The sequence below is a fragment of the Pristiophorus japonicus genome, chromosome 14 (assembly GCF_044704955.1).
Source record: "Pristiophorus japonicus isolate sPriJap1 chromosome 14, sPriJap1.hap1, whole genome shotgun sequence".
Classification (NCBI taxonomy): Eukaryota; Metazoa; Chordata; class Chondrichthyes; family Pristiophoridae; genus Pristiophorus; species Pristiophorus japonicus.
The window spans coordinates 115,047,457-115,071,842 of NC_091990.1; the positions used below are offsets into that span (position 1 = coordinate 115,047,457).

At 46.8% G+C, this 24,386-nt stretch overlaps 1 protein-coding gene across 1 annotated transcript in view; it reads right to left on the bottom strand.

Annotated features, from left to right (window-relative positions):
- LOC139279471 (metallophosphoesterase MPPED2) overlaps window positions 1-24,386 on the bottom strand; it is a 221,330-nt gene that overhangs the window by 175,573 nt on the left and 21,371 nt on the right. Inside the window, exon 2 of the mRNA XM_070898601.1 lies at window positions 5,395-5,576. Coding sequence (XP_070754702.1) covers window positions 5,395-5,576 — 182 coding nt within the window. The remainder of the gene's footprint in view (window positions 1-5,394; window positions 5,577-24,386) is intronic.

Consider the following 24,386-nt stretch of genomic DNA (forward strand, 5'->3'; position numbering starts at 1 on the left):
ACAACCTGTATTTATATAGCACCTTTAACGGAATAAACCGTCCCAAGGTGCTTCACAGCAGTGTTATAAAGCAAAATTTGACACCGAGTCACGCAAGGGGAAATTAAGGCAGATGACCAAAAGCTTGGTCAAAGAAGTAGGTTTTAAGGAGCATCTTAAAGGAGGAAAGAGAGATGGAGAAGTTTAGGCAGGGAGTTCCAGAAATTAAAGCCTTAACAGCTGAAGGCACGGCCACTGATGGTGGAGTGATTAAAATCAAGCATTATCAAGAGGCCAGAATTAGAGGAGCACAGAGATCTTGGAGGGTTGTGGGGATAAAGGAGATTACAGAAATAGGGAGGGGTGAGACCATGGAGGGATTTGAAAACAAGGAGCCAATGTAGGTCAGCGAGTGCAGGGCTGCTGGACGAGCAGGACTTGGTGCGAGTTAGGACGCGGGCAGCCGAGTTTTGGATGACCTCCAGTTTACCTAGAGTAGAACATGGGAGGCCAGCCAGGAGTGCGTTGGAATAGTCAAGACTGGAGGTAACAAAGGCAAGGATGAGAGTTTCAGCAGTGGATGAGCTGAGGAAATGGGGGAGTCGGACGATGTTCCAGAGGTGGAAATAGTAATAGCGTGGGATATGTGGTCGGAAGTATTTAAGATGATTAAAGGAGTTGATAGGGTAGGTAGAGAGAAACTATTTCCTCTGGTGGGAGGAATCTATAATAAGGGGGCATAACTGTAAAATCAGAACTAGGTGATGTCAGGAAGCACTTCTTCACACAAAGGGTAGTGGAAATCTGGAACTATCTCCCCCGAAAAGCTGTCGAGGCTGGGGGTCAATTGAAAATTTCAAAACTGAGATTAATTTTGTTAGGTAAGGGTATTAAAGGCTATGGAACCAAGGCAGATAAATGGAGCTAAGGTACAGATCAGCCACGATCCAACTGAATGGCAGAACAGGCTCTAGGGGCTGAATGGTCTCCTCCTGTCTCCGTGTTCCCAGTGAGCTTATTTCTGAGGGAATTCTCTTTGGCAATTGTGAGGACCTTTCTATCGTTCCTGTACCCGAAGGGGTTAATAATATGGAGACGGGCAGTATATTACACGCTCAGCCACTTAAAGGCCAAATACGATTAAAAAAATAACCTCAATACTTTCCCTTAATAAACAAGTTATAGACTTCACTTCTTTTTGCGAGATGCTGGAGTAGCCTGAAACTACAGCTAAAGCTGGCGTAATAGTTCACAATTCAATAAGAAAAGCCATCCCTCAGTTTTTGAAATTCTGGAATATCCCCTGTGTGCATCACAGATCAATTTATGTGGCACTTTTTCGCTAATCAAAAAGGAAATGGAAGGTTAAAATCAGCTTACTGTGTATTGAGCAGCAAGAAGGAAAAATACAATTATTGCAAATAAATTACATTTCCCGCTCTCGAGGTGGATTGTTCGGACCACGTTTGAGTGCAATCGAAAATTACTTTTAAATATGTCAATATGTGATTCCATTCTCTCAGCAGGACAGGCTGCAGACAAATAATTTAATTTTTTTAATTGCCGCTTCTAAAGTTTTGTTGGAAAAAAAATCACACCATAGATGTTACACAGAACAAAAAGCTTACCGCCCACATTTAAGGGTCTCTACGGAACTACAGTGAGACCCTGGCTTTTTGTCAGCCATGGCTCAGTGGGTAGCCCTCTCTCTCACCTCGAAGTCAGAACGTTGTGGGTTCGAGTCCCACACACCAGAGACTTGAGCACAAAATCTAAGCTGGGTACTCCCAGTGCAGTACCGAGGGAACGCTGGACTGTCGGAGGTGCCGTTAAACCGAGGTCCCGTCTGCCCCCTCGGGTGGACATATAATATCCCATGGCTCCATTTCGAAGAAGAGCAGGGAGAGTTTTCCCCAGTGTCCTGGGCTATTATTTATCTCTCAATAAACATCACTAAAACAGATGATCTGGTCATTATCACATTGCAGTTTGCGGGAGCTTGCTGTGCACAATTTAGCTGCCGTGGTTCCAGAATTTCAAAAACTGAGGGATGGCTTTTACATTACAGCAGTGACTACACTTCAAAAAGTACTTCATTGGCTGTAAAGCGGTTTGGAACATCCTGAGGTGGTGAAAGGTGCTATATAAACCCTTTACATGATTTTAAACAACAAACGGACACGATGGGCCGAAATGTAAATTTCTATGATTCTACGAAATAGATGGAGAACGCCATTGCCCTACTCACAATTTTGTTGATAAAGAATTGGAAATCATAAGAAGCCTACAGCACATTCCAGCCACTGGTGAAAATGCTAGCAGATAACTGAGTGAAGAGAAGACTTCTATATAACTGAAGAAACCAGTCGCTCCTGTTTGCAGGAAGATCTTCTATTGTATCGTGTTTAACCATCTGCACAAATTTCACACAACCTGCAATGGGCGACTGGCAACAAGACAACAGGTATAATAGCGTTGTTTTTTGGCAAGAACAAATACAGCTCGTCACCTACAAAGGAATGGGATTAACAGCCAACACCACATTACACAGCATTACCCACCACTCATTGGTGCATTCCCATTGTTTCACTAACAGTACTGAAGGCTTTTATCGCACAGACATTGAAGGAGTGATAAAGGCCTTCGTTCGTGAGCATAAAAGAATAATTGCAAACCTGCCTGTTCGACCAGGATAGTTTTACTGGGATTGGGGGTAATGTGTGGGGGGAGATTTTCCTTTTCAGTGCTTGGGTGTAAAGCATCTCACGAGACGAGGGCATGTAGGAACAGTGGGTGGGGTGTGTTACAGTAGTGTGCTTTTCCACCTCACCTGGTTCTGGCCTCTTTGCACATTCCCTGATTATAATCGCTCGACCATTGGTGGCCGTGCTTTCACCTGCCTGGGCCCTAAGCTCTGAAACTCCCTCCCTAAACCTCTCTGCCGCTCCTTAAAACCTACCTCTTTGACAAAGCTTCTGCCCTAATAGCTCCTTATGCGGCTTGGTGTCAAATTTTGTTTTGTGAAGCGCCTTGGAACATTTTTCTACGTTGAAGGTGCTATATAAATGCAAGTTGCTGATGTTGTTGTTTGCCTGTGCCCAGGTGTTAATGAGAAATTGTGCCCTGATGTACTGTAGATTCTTGTACACAGTGCGGAATCAAGAAGAGGAAAGAGAACTACAACAACAACAACTTGCATTTATACAGCGCCTTTAATGTAGTAAAATGTCCCAAGGCACTTCACAGGAGCGTTATCGAACAAAATGTGACACTGAGCCACATAAGGAAATATTAGAGCAGATGAGCGAAAGTTTGGTCAAAGAGGAAGGTTTAAAAGAGCATCTTTAAGGAGAGAGAGAGGTAGAGAGGTGGAGAGGTTTACGGAGGGAATTCCAGAGCTTGGGGCCGAGGCAGCTGAAGGCAAGTGGCCAGAATTAGAGGAGCGCAGACATCTCGGCGGGGTTGTGAGGCTGGAGGAGGTTACAGAGATAGGGAGGGGCGAGGCCATGGAGGGATTTGAAATCAAGGATGAGAGTTTTAAAGCTGAGACATGGGCAGACAGGGAGCCAATGTAGGTAACTACAAATCAGGCAAGAAGCTACCAGCAAGGGTAGAAATATCAATCGGTGATGTTACTGTTTGAATGCTCAACACACTCACATCAAATTCCTCCCCCCGTTTCAAAAACAGAGGCATCAACCCTGTTAAAATACACCTAAGAACATAAGAAATAGGAGCAGGAGTAGGCCATTCAGTCCCTCGAGCCTGCTCCACCATTCAATGAGATCATGATTGATCTTCGACCTCAACTCCACTTTCGTGCACTATCCCCATATCCCTTGATGCCCCTAGAGTTCAAAAATCTATTGATCTTAGCCTTGACTGAGCCTCCACAGCCCCCTGGGGTAGAGAATTCCAAAGATTCACAACCCTAAGATTATGCAAGTTATTGCCCTGTCAAAATAGCAGAGGGAGGCTTTTAATACCCACAGTGTTTCTACAATGACATAGCCGTAAGTCAGTTTTCCCGTAAAAACCCAACTGTTTCACCAATATCCTCAAAATTTGACACTGAGTCAGATAAGGAGATATTAGGGCAGATGACCAAAAGCTTGGTCAAAGAAGTAGGTTTTAAGGAGCATCTTAAAAGAGGTGAGAGAAGTAGAGAGGTGGTGAGGTTTGGGGAGGGAGTTCCAGAGCTTAGGGGCCAAGCAGCTGAAGGCACGGACACCAATGGTGGAGCGAAAGTATTGGGCGATGTCCAAAGGGCCAGAGATGGAGGAACGCAGAGATCCTGGAGGGTTGTAGGGCTGGTGAATAAGCAGTGTTGGGTCTCCACACGTGTTCCACACCCAACTGTCCGATTAGTGCAGAGATTCCTTGCACAGACCATCGCACGACTTTTTCTGCTGGTGGGGGAAGTCTAAGACAAGGGGACATCAAATCAAAGCCAGGCCGTTGAGGAGATAAGTTAGGAAACACTTCTTCATGCAAAGGATGGGAGAAGCGTGGAACTCGCTCCCACAAAGAGCAGTAGATGCAAGCTCACTTAAAAAAAATTACATTTGAGATCGATAGATTTTTGCTTGACAAGGGTATTAAGGGCGATGGAGCCAAATGGAATTAGGATACAGGTCAGTCATGATCTCACTGAATGGCGGAACAGGCTTGAGGGGCTGAATTGTCTACTCCTGTTCCCATGTACTCTTTCTGATCCCAAAGAGGCCTTCGGAGAAAGGGGAGACCACCCTTCTTCTAAGCTTGGGTGATAGTTTTAATCCAGGTCTCAAGCAGTGGTCTGAAGCTCTACTTCACCCGATCCACCAGACAGACAATTGCAAGTGGGTAACTGAGGCTTCAGCTCAAGGATTACCAGCCTTCTACCCCATGGGAAGAGAGTCTACTTCACAAAACACTGGAAAGGATAAGTGACAAGGGAGCGCATTTCTCCATTTCAATCCGACAACATCTACCCTGAACAATACAACAAAGGGCGCATTCATTTCCTCCCGTTATCTGTTAGCTCTTAGCTACTTGGGACAGAGCGAAGGTGCATAATAAATGTTTTGAGACCCGGCTCCACATCGTCGTCCACTTCAGACGCACAAAAAGTCTCCCATTATGTCGTTTCTGCCCCTCAGCTTCTCTCAAGCTTCAGTGATTATGATAAGATCATTTTTATGAAGGATAGCTTGATTGGGATGGGATGGAGTTGGGGGGGGCGGGGGGAGGGGGGGGAGCAGGGGGAAGGAAAAGAGAGATAGAAAATATTGTTAATTAGAATCCCGTGTCCCCATTGTAGCAACCTGCAGTCACCGGGCACTTTGATTTAATTATCGAAATTGTGAATGACATTCGTACAACAGAGGTTAATTAGGGTCACAAAAGAGTGATCAAAAAAAAATGGACTCTTACCTAACCAATCGTTGAACTTCTTAACCTCCGTGGGGAGTCCCAGCTCTGTGAAATCGCCCGTGTGAAGCAGTATGTCCCCATACGGCATCTGAATGCCATCTGTTCGGGAGTGTGTGTCTGAGACGCAGACAAATCGTGTGTGGCCTGCTGGTTTCGGAGTGTCATATGGGACAGGGTCAACCCTGAGTGCATGCACAATAAGATAAAGAGACAAAATCACGGCATTAACAAGACATTAATATATCTGCTGCTTCCTCATTAGTGACCAGTCCAGGCAGAAACGCAGACCAGTTAGCATTAATTAACCTTTTAAATTGCAAAAGCTCTCCTCTGATAACTTGCACACACACACACCGGTCACTCAGGGAGCGGGGAATTAAAACATGGGCAGCGTTAGGAACCGTGTCCATTTAAAAAAAAAATTAAATTGCAATTACAAATGATTTACAATACCTCATTAAAAATTACGCTCTAATTAAAGTCACTTCAGAAACTGCACCCAATGCTGTTCTACAATTAATTTAACATTTTTCAGACAAGGAAAAATCAATTCCATTTTTTTTCTACCAGGAAAAGGTTTCTCAACTGAAGACGGCATTCATGTGTCTGCTTTTTATAAAAAAACGTATGATTTATTAACCCATTAAACACCGCAGGAGTGTAATAAGTACAGAAAATGAGGCTGCAACTTGAATTTGTTCAGAGAATGCTATGAAGTAATTTCATTAATTACAAGAATTTTTAAAAAGCAAGAATACATCACGATTGATCTAGATGCGGAAGGCCATTTGGCCCAAATGAATTCATCATACACTTCCCTCATTATGACACCCAACTGCTCTTTAAATGACTCTCGGGGTTTCTGCCTCCAGCTTACCAAGAATTCATTGTTAGTCACGCGTTGTGTGAAAAATAACATGTCGGCATCCATCCTAAATTTGCCTTTTCCTGGTGCGAACCTTCGACTCCTTGTCCAACTATGGCGATTTAGTTTGGAGTACTGCTTTGGAGCTGCCCATTCTCTGCTGTTTACAATCTTACATTCCTCGACACTATCATCTCTCGGTCATCTGCTCTACAGCACCCGTGGCTCAGTGGGCAGCGCGCTCTCTCTCACTCTCTTTCTCTCTCTCTCCCAGTCAGAAGGTTGTGGGTTTAAGTCCCCGCTCCGCAGACATGAGCACAAAATCTAGGTTGACACTCCAATCCAATGAGGGAACGTTAAATGAAGTGCTATCTGCCCTCTTGGGGGGTACATAATACACCATTTCGAAGAAGAGCAGGTGAGTTCTCGCTGGTGTTCCAAGCCAATATTTATCCCTCAACCAACATCATTAAAAAAAACAGATGACCTGGTTATTATCACATTGCAGTTTGTAAATTGGCTATTGCAATCAATTCCTACATTACGGCAATGTGAAAGGCGCTATATAAATGCAAGTTCTTTCTTTCTAGTTTTTCCTCATGCTAGGACCTCTGAATGTAGGGATTAGCCTCAAAATTCTTCTCTCAAAAGGCACCTTGGGCTGGATTTTCCGGTGTTGTGTGCCTCTGTGTTCACCCCGGAGAGGCGGCAATGGCGGTGTGAGCTCTTCTGGGCGGGCAGCCATTTTTGGGGCCGGTTTCGATAGGACGTGGAGCATTACGTCCAGAAGAGGCGAGCCGGTGTGCAACGTCCCTGGTTGCAACAGTGGCTTGATTTTTGACTCCCGTCCGACCCGTAGCGCCCTGCTGGGACCGTCTGGAAAAACGGGCGGTCCGAGCTGTAACGCCTGCAGTCAGGAAAATAATCTCCACCTCAGGGAAGTGTGATTGTTTTTTCTTTTTTTTTGTGATTTATGTTGTATCTTTTGGGAATGATTTTGGTGTTTTTTCCCTCCCCAGGTCTCTGTAATGGCGCTCCGAGGGCCGGCTCTTTAGCTCGGGATTTTCCCATGCTCAGCCGGCCTAGCGCCGTAAGAGAGGTGTGCAATGGCTCCCTTAGCGCCCCACCCCACATTCAGGGCCCAACTGCCCAATTTTGCTGACTGTGGTGCAAACTTTTTCCAGGCGGTATCAGGCCATTAATGCCCCAAAATCCTAAAAGCCGAAAATCCAGCCGAAAATATTCCTTTGAGAATTTGGGTATTTGACCTTGATATTGTTCTCAGAGTAGAGAAGCAGATCTCAGAAGCAGATTCAAGGGGATTGGATCTCTGCTTAAAAGGGAGAAATTTGCAGGTACTATGGGGAAAGTGCAGAACACTCTAAATTTATTCACCCTTCTGACTCCGAGGCAGGAATGTAACCATTGAGTCAAGGCTGACAACAAAGGCAATTTACTCTATATATGATCTGAAAGGGCAGTGGAAGCAGATTCAATAATGATTTTCAAAAGGGAATTGGATAATTACTTGACTATTCCAACGCACTCCTGGCTGGCCTCCCACATTCTACCCTACATAAACTAGAGATGATCCAAAACTCGGCAGCCCGTGTCCTAACTCGCACCAAGACCCGTTCACCCATCACCCCTGCGCTCGCTGACCTACATTAGCTTCCAGTTAAGCAACGTCTCGATTTCAAAATTCTCATCCTTATTTTCAAATCCCTCCTGACCTCGCTCCTCCCTAACTCTGTAATCTTCTTCAGCCCCACAACCCTCTGAGATATCTGCACTCCTCTAATTCTGCCCTCTTGAGCATCCCTGATTATAATTGCTCAACCATTGGTGGCCGTACCTTCTGTTCCCTGGGCCCCAAGCTCTGGAACTCCCTGTCTAAACCTCTCCGCCTCTCCGCCACTCTGCACTCAGTACTCCAGGCCGCACCTGGAGTACTGCGTGCAGTTTTGGTCACCTTACTTAAGGAAGGATATACTAGCTTTGGAGGGGGTACAGAGACGATTCACTAGGCTGATTCCGGAGATGAGGGGGTTACCTTATGATGATAGATTGAGTAGACTGGGTCTTTACTCGTTGGAGTTCAGAAGGATGAGGGGTGATCTTATAGAAACATTTAAAATAATGAAAGGGATAGACAAGATAGAGGCAGAGAGGTTGTTTTCACTGGTCGGGGAGACTAGAACTAGGGGGCACAGCCTCAAAATATGGGGGAGTCAATTTAAAACCGAGTTGAGAAGTAATTTCTTCTCCCAGAGGGTTGTGAATCTGTGGAATTCTCTGCCCAAGGAAGCAGTTGAGGCTAGCTCATTGAATGTTTTCAAGTCAAAGATAGATAGATTTTTAACCAATAAGGGAATTAAGGGTTACGGGGAGAGGGCGGGTAAGTGGAGCTGAGTCCACGACCAGATCAGCCATGATCGTGTTGAATGGCGGAGCAGGCTCGAGGGGCTAGATGGCCTACTCCTGTTCCTAATTCTTATGTTCTCTTTCCTCCTTCAAGACACTCCTCAAAACCTACCTCTTTTTGGTCACCTGCCCTAATTTCTACTTATGCGGCTCGGTGTCAAATTTGTATCACTTAATACTCCTGTGAAGCGCCTTGGGACGTTTCACTGCGTTAAAGGCGCTATATAAATACAAGTTGTTGTTGAAAAGGAAAAAGAAATTGCAAGACTACTGGGGAAGATCGGGACGAATGGGACGAATTGGACAGCTCTTTCAAAGAGCCGACACATGCAGATGGGTCCAATGGCCTCCTCTGTGCTGTATGATTCTATGGGCTGGATTTTCGGGTCGTTTGCAACCCGTTTCTTTGGCACTCCACGGTGAAAAACGAGGCAGTTTTTCGCCGGCTTGCGATCCTCTGGTGGGGTTTTGCGGTGGCGCCTGGGAGAGCTGTGCCGCGTGTGCAAAGGCTCTCCTTACAACACCGCTGCGAGTTTGGACTCACACCTGACCCGTACGCCCCAAAACGTGCCCGCAATGACCGCCAGGGAAAATGCAGGGGTGCCGCCCTATGGCCGCAGTGAGTTGGATAAACTGTAAAAAAGGTAAGTTCCAGTTTCTATTCTTTTTTTTTGCAGCGGTTTGTATTGTAAGGGTGTTGGCAATGCTTTTTTGAATGTTTTAGTGAATTTATTTTGTTTTTTTCCCCCACCCAAGGCCTCTCGGAGCGCTCCCGGCCCCACACTACAGTTAGCGAGGTTCCCGTTTTTGCACCGCGAAAGTCGTACAACGCCTCCCTTTGTGCTGCAGCCCTGGCACAGGGCCCAAATAATTAAAATTAATCAATTAAGCGCTAACGTTAATCAGGCGGTACATTTCACTTTGCCGGAAAACGGCGAAGTAGAAAATCCTGCCCATTATTTCTCTGGGCACTGTCGGCAGACAAATACTTAAGGCTCGCGCAGGCCATTCCTCCATCTGCTATTTTAGCGGAGACGTTAACCTATTTCAAATAGGAGTATTGTGCACAGATCAAGCAATTTTCCACTAATATCAGCAGCAGTTGCGAAACGATCAAGAATTCTCCTCATAAAACACTCAGGGTAACATCACTGATAGTCCATCTCCTCTGTGGGACTCTGATGAAAGAAAGTGCACAGTTTGAACGATGGAGTTGGTTAGCTAGTATCTAAAGGCTGAAGTATTAAACGGGCTCGACTGTTGCAATTCCCACGCCCTGATTGAATTTGGCGGGAGATGTGGTTGTGGCAGATTCTTCGGCAGCACCTCCCAAACCCGCGACCTCTACCACCTAGAAGAACAAGGGCAGCAGGTGCATGGGAACACCATCACCTCCAAGTTCCCCTCCAAGTTACACATCATCCTTCATCGTCGCTGGGTCAAAATCCTGGAACTCCCTCCCTAACAGCACTGTGGGAGCACCTTCACCACATGGACTGCAGCGGTTCAAGAAGGCGACTCACCACCACCTTCTCAAGGGCAATTAGGGGATGGGCAATGTAAGAGAAATTTGGCATTAGGGGTACCAGCGGGACAAGGGTTAAAGTGCTGGTTCCTGCAATCGCCCATAAGGAGGTAAAAGGCCTCTCTTCGGTCTTGTACCAAGGCTCCAGAAGTTATCAATTCAATAATATTCCGACAGGATACGATGTGAGAACCTAAACAGACATTGATAAGACCTTGCGAAGAGGCTCGAGGCAACTCACAGGCACCAAGGAAATGTGTAACAAATTCCGACATAATGAAGTCATTCTAGTCACGGCCTAAAGCGGTCACGAGGGTCTTGGCCTGTCAATCCAAAGTAGCACTAATAAGGTAGTCCAATTAGAGAAGTAGCATTGATAAGGTAGTTCAATTAGAAATCTAGGGAGGTCTTGTCCGGGAACAGAGGGGTTTTGAAATGTATAAAAGTTGTCTGATTGTGCTGTTCGGGGCGCATCTCCACTCACAGGTGACTGTGATAAGAGGTGTTCCCGGACGTTCGTAATAAAGATCGTTATACTTTGCCATCCGTCTCTGTCTGCTAACTTCGAGAATTGCTACGTGGGCTGGGGCGAGCGTCGACCCTCTATATCAGTAGGCCCGCTCGTGGGAGAGGAAGTCTTCCCATCTCCCCCTTACAGGCAATAAATGTTGGTCTTTTCAGTGACACCCACATCCCAAGAATGAATTAAAAAAAAGATTGATCCATCTTCCTGCTATTACACAACCAGTTTTGCACCTGAGTTACACTGACAGTGTAAATTGGGGCTTGCACTGATTTGTGTAACACCAATAGATTCCCCTGGAATCGCTGCCCTTCATGCTTCCAATCAGAGGTCCAACTGCACACTCGTGTTCTGTCAGTTATCAGTCTGCAGTAACGAAAATGAAGCCCCGTCAAGCTAGTAACCACGATTCCACGTTAGTAAATGTGTGCAGTTAACTAGATTACCGGTACGTATTAACCGGTCCAAGCCTCAGAGTGAACCATTTTGCCAGTTAAGTATAACATGGTAAAGTGAGGTGGTGTTGTTCAAGGCCTTGTCAGCCATGGCTCAGTTGGCAGCACTCTTACCTCAGAGTCAGAAGGTTATGGGTCTTGAGTACATGATTTAGGCTGACACTCCTAGTGCAGTGCTGAGGGAGCGCTGCTCTGTCAGAGGTGCCGCCTTTCGGATGAGACGTTAAACCGAGGCCCCGTCTGCTCTCTCAGGTGGATGTAAAAGATCTTCACCGCCACTATTTCGAAGAAGAGTTCTCCCCGGGTGTCCTGGACAATATTTATCTCCTTCAACCAACATTACTCAAAACAGATGATCTAGCTGTTGTTTCTAAGTCTCTGAAATAGGCCATCAGACCCATGACCTTCTGACTCAGCGGGCATGAGTGCTACCTACCCAGCCACAGCTGAGACACCTATTGGTGAACACACTGAGACAGCGCAAGTTTTCATTAACTGTGCACTTCCCTCATGTTCATCTATCATTTCACAGACCGGCAAAGAAAAGCTTTATTGAGTCAAAATTTAAAAAATTGCTCTCGAGTTGTTATTGAGATTCAAAATGGTAATGTAACATGGCTTGAGATTATATAAAATGATCAAAAGGAGGATGATAGCGTAGGTCAGTGGCTCCTGGGATTCCATCCACAGTTTTTATAAATTTAAGATGAACTCAAGATAAAAGCCTCCTCACAGTAAGACTCTCTGAAGCAGCACGGAGTGTTCAGAGCCATGAATTAATTCTGCACCAGAACCAGCTGTGCATACCATCCCAGAGGCTAGATGTTGCAGGAACGGGTCAGTGTCCATCCTTCTTCTTAAGTGGTTCCTCGTATCGAGGATGACTTGCTTCCACGCCAAAAAGGGATGAGTTCATAGGTGTTTCAATGAAGGACCTGATATTCCAGGTCCCGAACTACACGTTGAAGGGTGGAAGATGCCTGTGCGTGGATCTCTTTAACGTGTGGTGACCGTTGCACACCAGCCACCACACGGGCTTGACAGAGCTTGGTCCAGTGGCAAGGGTTAACCAAGACGACTGGAGACCAGCTCTGCTGCACAGGCCTAGTGCACGCACATATTGCCCCTTGAGAAGGTGGTGGTGGGTCTTCTTCTTGAAACGCTGCATTCCGTGTGGCGAAGGATCACCCACGAATCTGTTAGGGAGCGAGGCCCAGGATTTTGACCCAGTGACGAAGAACATACGAACATAAGAAATAGGAGCAGGAGTCAGCCATTTGGCCCCTCAAGCCTGCTCCGCCATTCAATAAGATCATAGCTGATCTGGTCTTGGCCTCAACTCCACTTCCCTGCCCGCTCCCCATAACCCTTTACTCTCTTATCATTCAAAAATCTGTCTATCTCTACCTTAAATATATTCAATGAACCAGCCTCCACAGCTCTCTGGGGCAGAGAATTCTAAAGATTCACGACCCTCTGAGAGAAGAAATTTCTCCTCATTTCCGTTTTAAATGGGTGACCCCTTATTCTGAAACTATGCCCCCTAGTTCTAGATTCCCCCACTAGGGGAAATATCCTCTCTGCATCTACCTTGTCGAACCCGCTCAGAATCTTATACATTTCAATAAGATCATCTCTCATTCTTCTGAACTCCAGTGTGTATAGGCCCAACCTGCTCAACCTTTCCTCATAAGTCACCCCTTCAGGAAGGAACAGCCAACTATATAGGTGTCCAAGTTGGGATGGTGTGTGATTTGGAGGGGAACTGTGGAGGCAATGGTGAGCCAGCACTTGAGCCATTGGATGAATGCAGATTGTCACCTGGGTTTTCTCCAACAGCGAGATCCTGGTCTCGGCCTTGTTGCAGGGGTCAAGGTGACAAGCAGTGGCCAAGTTCCCTTGCACTGTGGAGGGAAGATTGGCAGCGAAGCCAACTCAGGAAACTCCTGGTGGCCGGTTGGGGAACTGCACTGGGGCACCGTACAATACAAGGGGGCACTTAACAGAGAAACATTCGGGGTGTAATAATTCAAGCGGAAATCTTGCTGCAAGAGGTTACACGGCAGATACCAGCTCCAAATTCCACCCATGCTCGCAGGATTAGTCTAGAAAATGTAAAGGAAAGTTCAGTTGCTCGACCCAATTCTCCAACTCCAGTGCAACAGATTTAGTGAGAGAAACATGTTGATAAATGAATTGCTACTGCGGTTACACCACTGGGTCTAGACACAGGGTCCAAGAACCCATGATCCCACTCCTACAGCAAAGTTGTGCTGACATCCCGACCGCCAGTAACTAGGAACCGGACGTCTTCAGGTTTCCTGGGGTCAGACAGTTTGCATATTCCTGGCGGGCACCCATGTCAGGATTGGTGCATCTTTAGTATACACATAGTGGGGAGATGGTGGGATTCGGCAAAATACTGAAAGAAAGACTTGCATTTATATAGCGCCTGTCACAAACTCAAGATGTCCCGAAACACTTCACAGCCAATTAAGTACTCTTTTCAGTGTAGTCACTGTTCTAGTGTAGGAAACGCTGCAGCTAATTTGCGCACAGCAAGCTCCCATAAACAGCAATGTGAAAATGACCAGATCATCTGTTTTAGTGAGTGTTTTTAAAAAAATTTATTCGGTGCTAAGATGTGGGTTGACAAGGCCAGCATTTATTGCCCATCCCTAATTGCCCTTGAGAAGGTGGTGGTGAGCCGCTCTTAAACCACTGCAGTCCTTCTGTTGAAGGTGCTCCCACAGTGCTGTTAGGGAGGGAGTTCCAGGATTTTGACCCAGCGACGGTGAAGGAACGGCGATATACTTCCAAGTCAGGATGGTGTGTGACTTGGAGCGGAACTTGGAGGTGATGGTGTTCCCGTACACCTGCTGCCCTTGTCCTACTAGGTGGTAGAGATCGCGGGTTTGGCGAGTTGCTGCAGTGCATCTTGTAGATGGTACACACTGCAGCCACGGTGCCCCAGTGGTGGAGGGAGTGAATGTTTTAAGGTGGTGGATGGGTGCCAATCAAGCAGGCTGCTTTATCCTGGATGGTGTTGAGCTTCTTGAGTGTTGTTGGAGCTGCATTCATCTCCAGCGGAGAGTATTCCATCACACTCCTGACTTGTACCTTGTAGATGGTGGAAAGGCTTTGGGGAGTCAGGAGGTGAGACACTTGCCGCAGAATACCCAGCCTCTGACCTGCTCTTGTTGCCACAGTTTTTATGTGACTGGTCCAATTAAGTTTCTGGTCAATAGTGATCCCCAGGATGTTGAGGGATAAATATTCAGTGTGTCTATTGGCACCACTGTGTCAGCCAATGAGTTTGAAGTGGGGCAGGGCTCACAGCAAACAGTATATTTTATAGCAAAAGACTATTTAATCAGCAAACAGTCTATTTAAACGGAGCCCCATGAACCACAGTAAACAGAACTCATGACCGAAACAATAGCAACGTCTCCCAATAAATGCAGGGTGATTTCTCCAGATATATACAGTGAGGATAGTTACATATTACAAATGATATGTTCAAAATCAATCCCAGGCACTTACAACAACAGCAACTTGTATTTATATAGCGCCTGTAACATGGTAAAACGTCCCAAGGCGCTTCACAGGAGTGTTTTATGACAAAACAAATAAATTTGACACCGAGCCACGTAGGAAGAAATTATGGCAGTTGACCAAAGAGGTAGGTTTTAAAAAGCGTCTTGAAGGAGGCAAGAGAGGTAGAGCGGTGGAGAGGTTTAGGGAGGGGATTCCAGAGCTTGTGGCCCAGGCAGCTGAAGATTGAGCAGGTGTAACCAGGGATGTTCAAGAGAGCTGAATTAGAGGAGCTCTTGGGGTGAGGTTGTGAGGCTGAAGGAGATTACAGAAAGATAGGGAGGGGTGAGTCCATGGAGGGATTTGAAAACAAAGATGAGGATTTTGCTTCACCGGGTGACTCGGCATAAGTGAATTCTTGGCCCAATATATGAATCTGAAACTCTCCGTTCAGCCTAGATGTGCTCTGAATCCACTGGCTAGTACTCAGGGCCCAGAAACATACAAGATTCAGAGGGGAATTGACAGGGTAAATGCTGGGAAGAGGTTCCTTTGGATAGAGAGTCTAGAACTAGGGGGCACAGTCTCAGGAGAAGTGGTCAGCCATTTAAGACTAAGATGAGAAGAAATTTCTTCACTCAGAGGATTGTGAATCTTTGGAATTCTCTACTCCAGAGGGCTGTAGATGCTTAGTCGGTGAGTATATTCAAGGCTGATGTGGATAGATTTTTTCAGCACTAAGGGAATCAAGGACATGGGGATCGGGCGGGACAGTGGAGTTGAGGTCGATGATCAGTCGTGAACTCATTGAATGGCGGCACAGGATCGAGGGGCCGAATGGCCTACTCCTGCTCCTATTTCTTATGTTCCTATGTTCTTATGTACTTTAAAAGCCATAAACTACAAGGTTATCAGTGCGCTAGAGAAAAGGCACTTGCAATTCCAACGGTCCTGATCGGTTGAGCTTCTGTCAGTACTCAGTTAAATTCTTCTCAGAATTTTCTTCAGCAAACTCAATGCATTTTTTTTATACAAGATTCGGGCATTAAAATGATCAAAGGGAATCTGTAGGGCAGGAGCCCATGGGATTCCACTTTTAATATTAAATCAGCAGCTGTGGTGGAAAAGATGAGAAGAATATCAACACTTGTTGATTCCAGATTGCAGGCCTCAGGACACATTAGCGGACTGGGAGCAGAACATTCAGCTCCTCGAGCTAGTTCCAGCATTCAGTTAGATCATGGACGATCTTTTTCGCACCTCCGCCTTTTATTTCATAACCTTTGACAAGCTTACCCATTGGCTAGATCGAAAGAAATTATTTCCTCCGGTGAGGGAATCCAAATCAAGGGGCATAAAGAGCTAGGCCGTTCAGGCGTGATGTCAGGAAGCACTTCTTCACACAAACGGTTAATGGAAATCTGGAACCCTCTCCCCCCAAAACGCTGTTGAGGCTGGGAGAGGTCAAGTGAAGATTTCAAAACTGAGGTTGACAGATTTTTGCTTGATAAGGGTATTAAGGGGTTACAGAGCCAAGCCAGGTAGATGGATTTACGATACAGATCAGCCACGATCTAATCGAAAGGCTGAACAGGCTCGAGGGATTGAGTGGCCGCCTCCTGTTCCCATGTTCCCAAGAAAAATCTGTCGATCCCAGTCTTGAAAATTTAGCAACCACTGCCGTTTGTGGAGAGTTCCTGTTCTGCCTATCCTTCGTGTTTGCTCCCTTGATTGGGAGAAAGAATGGAAGGAATTCCCATAATGCACTGCGCCGGTGAACCAGCTATTTGGACTGGTAATTTACCCCTTATAGCATCATTTAAATGGAAATAGGATATATATATCTATATAATGGAACAACAAAAATCGAAAAGATTGCCAAGAAATAGGATTAACGTAGATAGCTCCAGTTGAAGAGTTAGCATCAGCACAGGCTCGATGGGTCACATTGAGTCTGCAGCACAGAAACAGGCCGTTCGGCCCAACAAGCCTATGCTTGCGTTAATGCTCCACACGAGCCTCCTCCCATCCCTACTTCATCTAACCCTATCAGCATAACCTTCTATTCCTTTCTCCCTCATTTGCTTATCTAGCTTCCCCTTGACTGAATCTATACTATTCGCCTCAAGTAATGTCAACATTCTCACCACTCTCTGGGTAAAGAGGTTTCTCCCGAATTCCCTGTTGGATTTATTAGTGACGAACGTATAGTTATGACCCTTAGATTTGGACTCTCCCACAAGTGGAATATCATCATCATAGGCAGTCCCTCGAAATCGAGGAAGACTTGTTTCCACTCTAAAAGTGAGTTCTCAGGTGACTGTACAGTCCAAAACACGAATTACAATCTCTGTCACAGGTGGGGCAGACAGTCGTTGAAGGAAAGGGTGGGTGGGGAGTCTGATTTGCCGCACGCTGCTTCCGCTGCCTGCGCTTGATTTCTGCATGCTCTCGGCGACGAGACTCAAGGTGCTCAGCACCCTCCCTGATGCTCTTCCTCCACTTACGGCGGTCTTTGGCCAGGGACTCCCAGGTGTCAGTGGGGATATTGCATTTTATCAATGAGGCTTTGAAGGTATCCTTGAACCATTTCCTCTGCCACCTGGGGCTCGCTTGCCGTGCAGGAGTTCCGAGTAAAGCACTTGCTTTGGGAGTCTTGTGTTGGGCATGTGGACAATGTGGCCCATCCAACGGAGCTAGTCGAGCGTGGACAGTGCTTCGATGCTGGGAATGTTGGCCTGATCGAGAACACTAACGTTGGTGTGTCTGACCTCCCAGGGAATTTGCAGGGTCTTGCGGAGACATTATTGGTGGTATTTCTCCAGCGATTTGTATATGGTCCACATCTCTGAGCCATACAGGATGGCAGGTATCACTACAGCCCTGTAGACTATAAGCATGGCGTCAGATTTGAGGGCCTAATCTTCGAACCCTCTCTTCCTCAGGTGCACTGGAGGTGGTGTTGAACCTCGTCCTCGACGTCTGCCCTTGCTGATAGCAGGCTCCCAAGGTATGGAAAGTGGTCCACGTTGTCCAAGGCCGGGCCGTGGATCTTGATGACTGGGGGGCAGTGCTGTGTGGAGGACCTTTCTCGTGGATGTTTAGTGTAAGGCCCATGCTTTTCCACAAGTGGAATATATCTTCTTTACATCTACCCTATCAAACCCTTTCATAATCTTAAAGACCTCTATCAGGTCAACTTCTACTTTCTAGAAAAAAAAGCTCCAGCTTGTTAAGTCTTCCCTGATAGTGTCAGCTGTGGCTCAGTGGTAGCATTCTCACCTCTGAGTTAGAAGGTTGTAGGTTCAAGTCCCCATTCCAGTATAGTACTGAGTGAGCACTGCACTGTCGGAAGTGCCGTCTTTCAGATGTGACATTAAACCCCGTTTGCCCTCTCGAGTGAATGTAAAAGATCCCATGCATTATTTCAAAGAAGAGCAGGGGGAGTTATCCCTGGGCCAATATTTATCCCTCAATCAAAACAAAAAAACAGATTATCTGGTCATTATCACATTGCTGTTTATGGGAGCTTGCTGTGTGCAAATTGGCTGCCGAGTTTCTTACATTATAACAGTGACTACACTTCAAAAATACTTAATTGTCTGTAAAGCGCTGCGAGATGTCCGGTGGTCGTGAAAGATGCTATATAAATGCAAGTCTTTCTTTTTCTTTAAAAGATATAATCTCTCAGTGCTGGTTTCTTCCTCGTGAATCTTTTTTCTATCATTCGATGTAATGAGATTTACTGAAATGCAAATGTTATTAATTTCCATTTATTGGAGTCTGGCCTGTAGTTGAAACAATGGAGATCACATGACACATTAAAAGGTGGAAGGTGATTCTTTGCGTCATGTGCGGCATCAGATGACAGTGCCAGGTTACTGATCTCAGCTGTAGTGGGAGACAGTTAACAGGAGCTAACAGGGAAACGTATTCTCCATATAAACACTGGGAACAGTTGCGTACTGGTTATGTTACTGGACCAGTCATCCAGAGTTCAAATCACACCGTGGCACTTTGAGAATTTCATTTCAAAAATAAAGACTTGGATTTATATAGCGCCTTTCATGATCACCGGACATTTCAAAATGCTTTAGTCAATGAAGCACTTTTGGAATGTAGTCACTGTTGTAATGTCGGAAACGCGGCAGCCAATTTGCGCACAGCAAGCTCCCACAAACATCAATGTGATAATGACCAGATCATGTGTTTTTTCTGTTATGTTGATTGAGGGATAAATATTGGCCAGGACACCAGGGACACCACAGTACTGAGGGAGTGCTGCACTGCCAGATGTGCTGTCTTTGGATGAGACATTAAATTGAGGCCCCGTCTGCTCTCTCGGGTGGATGTAAAAGATCCCACAACACTATTTCTAAGAAGAGCAGGGGAGTTATCCCCAGTGTCCTGGCCAATATTTATCCCTCAATCAACATCACTAACAAAATACAGATTATTTGGTCATCATCACATTGCTGTTTGTGGGAGCTTGTTGTGTGCAAATTGGCTGCCGCGTTTCCCACATTATAACACTGACTACACTCCAAAAATACATCGTTGGCTGGAAAGTGCTTAGGGATGCCCTGAGGTTGTGAATATATATCAGTGCAAGTTCTTTCCTCTCTTTCTGTTGGGAGCTTCTCTAGATTAGTCACTGCTTGGTCTCGCTCCTCGTTACCTCAGCAACCTCACCCGATTATTTTGTGGTCAGTAGAGGAACCGGGAATGGCTGGGAACTCTGCACCAGTTGTGAATGTTGGTGTTTTGTGCCAAGGACAATGTTTACGTTGCTCTGAGAACTTAAAAAAATATAAAAATAGGCAAAATAGCATTGTTATATCCTAGCAGAGAAGGTTATGGGAGACTTAATAGAAGCGTTCACAATTATGAGGGGTTTTAATAGAGTAAATAGAGCAAAACTTTCCACTGGCAGGAGGGTGGGTAACCAGAATTGACAAAAGACCCCGAGGGGAGATGAGGAACAAAATTTTTTATGCAGCAAATGACTGAAAGGACGGTGGAAACAGATTCAATAGCGTAATGTATGCACCTGTGAGTATGCTCACAGGTTTGTAGAGCTGATGCTACCATTATGCTCGCGGCCTTCCGCATGAGGGGGGCATCGGAGGGACTGAAGTGCATCATCACCCCCGGGAACAAAATTTTAATTTAATTTTATATGTGTTAAAGTTTAATTTGTTTTATTGCCGGTTTTAGTGTCCCCCGAGTTCAGGGGCACTTGTACAATTTGCCTCTCGGTGCCCTAAAAAAAAACAAAAAAAACCCCACAAAAAAATCCAAAAAAAAAGGGCACTTGAAAAGTGTTTGGAGTGTCCCCTTCCTTTAATCAGGGAGCACTTGAGTTAAGTGTTTATTTATAGGTTTGCAACAAAAGAGTTGTAGAGCTGTTGCTACCAGTATGCTCGCGGCCTTCCGCATGAGGGGGGCACCGAAGGGACTGAAGTGCATCATCACCCCCGGGAACAAAATTTTAATTTAATTTGGCAAAGTTCCCAGTTAATTTGTAATTTTGAGGGTTCCAGTGCCCTTACCAAAAGGGGGCACTTGATTGAAAGTTATTTTAAAATAGTTGTAAAACTGTTGCATTGTGAGTGGCTTAGCCAGTCATGTGATGTTCACAAGATTCAATAAAACCTCAGCCAGTTGGGTCTAGGCCATCCACAATGAGGTATGCAGTTGTGAGCCTAGTGGATGAACTGGTAACATGTAGTGTGATTGTTAAACCTTTGTTAATAAACCAACTAGTTCTTCATAGCAATGTGTTGCTATGAATTCTTGAGCAAGAACCCATGAAGCTAATATATTATAAATAGTAACTTTCAGAAGGGAATTGGATAAATACTTGAAGGGGGAAAATATTGCAGGGCTATGGGGAAAGAGCAGGTGAGTGGGACAAATTGGACAGCTTTCTCAAGGGGCCAGCACAGGCACGATGGACCAAAGGGTCTCCTTCTGTGTTGTACGATTCAATGAAAAATCCAAATGCACAGGATAGAGGAGTCGCAGGACAATGTAACTGGGCAGCTCATTTTAAGGTGTGTCACGCAGCCCTCCCAGCTCAAACAGACAGTTCCATCCGGGGCTGCAGCAGATCGTGCAACATTCAAAAATGCGGCAAAAAGATTTCACGACTTAGTCATTTAATGAGGAGCATTTAAAAAAATCACCTACAGGGGGTTCCAGCACTTCATTAGTCAGCAACTGTTCCAGTACAGCTGGCATAAATATCAAGCTCTGCGCTTTCTTTGTAAAAAAGCCATAATTGTTGCACCGTTATAAGTAAGCATGTGTTATTTGGAGGACCTCGTCGGCCCCTCCCTCCGCTCCTCGTCGGCCCCTCCCTCCGCTCCTCGTCGGTCCCTCCCTCCGCTCCTCGTCGGTCCCTCCCTCCGCTCCTCGTCGGTCCCTCCTTCCGTTCCTCGTCGGTCCCTCCCTCCGCTCCTCGTCAGTCCCTCCCTCCGCTCCTCGCCACTTCCGCCCTCAGCTCCTCGCCGGTTCGGACCTCCGCTCCTCGTCGGTCCCTCCCTCCGCCCCTCGCCGGTCCCTCCCTCCGTTCCTCGCCGCTTTCGCCCTCCGCTCCTCGTTGGACCCTCCCTCCGCTCCTCGCTGGTCCCGACCTCCGCTTCTCGTCAGTCCCTCTCTCCACTCCTCGCCGCTTCCGCCCTCCGCTCCTCATTGATCCCGACCTCCGCTCCTCATCGCTCCCTCCCTCCACTCATCGCAGTTTCCGCCCTCCGCTCCTCGTCGATCCCGACCTCCGCTGCTCGTCGGACCCGACCTCCACCTGGAGGTTTGGACCGGCGTGGTTCGGATGTCGGGACGAGCGAGGTCTGGAGATTGGAACCGGTGAGGTCCGGAGGTCGGGACGAGCGAGGTCTGGAGATTGGAACCGGTGAGGTTCGGAGGTTGGGACGGGCAGGGTATGGAGGTCGGGACCGGCGAGGTTTGGAGGTCGGGACGGGCGAGGTCTGGAGGTCGGAAGTGGCGAGATTAGGACAGACGAGGCTCGGAGGAGTGGAGAGGTTGGAGCCCAGAGGTGGAACAGCGTGGACAAGACCAAGGGAAGCTGCAGCACGGGCCAAAACCGAGGCTGTGAGGTTATGAGACTCACATTGCATATTATGAATTCCATGTAGAGAGAGGTCCTGTGGGAAGGAGGAAGGAAGGAAGACAGTAGGAGTATGTTTGAGTTTGTGTGTATGTATTGGCACATGCGGTGGAGCCTGGTCTCCAGTCATCTTGGATAACCTTGCCACTGGACCAAGACTTTGCTCAGTGGTGGCTGGTGTGCAACGGCCACCCCACGTTAAAAGAATTCACACACAGGCACCTTCCACCTTTTAACATTTTTAGATCCTGATGGACTGCCTATGGTGTTGATGATTTGGAGGAGCTTCCCTTTAAGTGTGTACCCTCGACAACTAAATTCAATAGACTGGAAAATCCGTTGTAAATGCACAAGGAACTAAACCTCAATGCTCCAAGGACAGAGGAACAAGTTTTAATCCATAACACCCACCCGGAAAAATAAACGTTGGATTTTACATACTGTGCACAGCACTCGACCAGAACTCAAAAAGAATCTCTCTGGTCCACTGCAGAAACGGGGGTCATGGGGAGGGTGTGAGGGGAGGGGGGGCAGTGGTGGCGGGTGCAGCCAGTTGAACAAACTGATTCTCTGGGGTGTTTTTTTTCAGATGACTTTTTACAGAGGCGGGCGGTGGGGGTGTTCGCGAGATGTCAAGTAATGGTCGTAGAGCAGAACCATATCCTGTCTAATATGTGTACTTTGTGGAGCACAATGCATTGCTGTGTAGAGCAGCTACTCTGCAGCAGCAGCAGGCTAGTGAATCGAATCGGAAGTCAACAATCAAGGAACTCGATTCCAATTAGCGTCCCGCAGTTACCTCACTCGGTTTCACCGGGACGTAGATAACTTAAAACAGCTGGACACCGATCAGGATCAGTCACAAAGAGTTCCCATGAACTGGGGGGCTGATTGGGAGGGGGGCCCGGGGGATGTAAAACCAGACTGGCACGTGTCAGATGAACAGAAGGGCACTGTATTTCCAAACACCTCCCGTCCAATCCTGTTAAATTAACTATAAAAACAGCAGAACAAAACAGAGGGCAAAATTCACATTCAACCCCTTTGCCTGACAAAGGTCAGAATTCCTGGTTCATGACCTCTACCTGGTGTTCCCCATCTCCGCCTCACTTTGCTTTTGCTCAGTCCTACTAAAGGGGGTTGCTTACCTTCCAATTCTGTGTCAGCCGTGGCTCAGTGGGTAGCACTCTCACCTCTGAGTCAGAAGGTTGTGCGTTCAAGTTCCACTCCGGAGAATTGAGCATAAAAATCTAGGCTAGCAGTCCAGTGCAGTGCAGATGGGGGGATTGTCCTATGAGGAGAGTTGAGTAGACTAGGCCTATATTCTCTGGAGTTTAGAAGAATGAGAGATGATCTCATTGAATACATACAAAATTTTGACAGGGTAGATGCAGGGAAGATGTTTTCTCTGGTTGGGGAGTCTAGAACCAGGAATCAACAGTCTCAGAATAAAGGGTTGGCTGTTTAGGACTGAGATGAGAAGAAATTTCTTTGCTCAGAGGGTTGTGACGGTCAGAGGTGCCGTCTTTTGGATAAGACGTCAAACCAAGGCCTGGTCTCCTCTCTCAGGTGGACATAAAAGAGGCAGGAGCATTCTCCCCAGAGTCCAGAAGAATATTTATCCCTCAATCAACATCACGAAAAACAGACTGTACAGTCATTATCACATCACTGTTTGAGGGAGCTTGCTGTGTGCAAATTGGCTGCCGCATTTCCTACATTACAACAGTGACTACGCTTCAAAAAGTACTTTGGGACATCCTTGTGAAAAGTGCTGTATAAATGAAAGTTCTTTCTTAGTTCCAATGTCAGGAGGGTGTTAAAGTTCTATTGGAAGCGAAGAAGCGCAAGGAGTTCTCCTGGTTCTGGCCAATATTGTTCCCTCCTCTCCCCAACAAACCAACAAAAGCAATAACTGGTCATTCACCTCACTGCTGTTTGCAGCAGGTCAGGGCCTTCAAATGAACTGCGTTCGGCCCGACTCGACATTCGGCGCGGTGGCCCCAACCCGCAAGGACCATCAGCAGGTCGAGGCCTTCAAAGCAGCATACCCACTTCAAGGTACAGCATGTGCTGGAGAGCGACGGCTATGAAGAGGGTGACTGGATTGGATGTCACCTAGGTCCAGGTCCCTGATTGGAGCGAGGACAGGTACAGCAGGAGTGGCGAGGTTGGGGGCGCACGAGCGGCGAGTGAGGGCCCAGGGGCAGCACGGGCCAGCCCACACTGCGATATGTGCGCGCATTAGGTCTGTGCAGCAGAGCTGATCTCCAGTTGCTTTGGTTAATCCTTGCCACTGGACCAAGACCAAGTTCTGTCAAGCCCGTGTGGTGGCTGGTGTGCACCAGCCACCACACATTAAAAAAATCCATGCAAAGGCATCTTCCACCATTCAACATGTAGTTCGGAACCTGGAATGCAGGAAACAGCACCAACCCTTGTGCATGGCCTTCTTTGACCGTACAAAAACCTTTGACATTATCAACCGCGAGGGACTATGGAGCGTCCTCTTCCGTTTCGGCTGCCCCCAAAAGTTT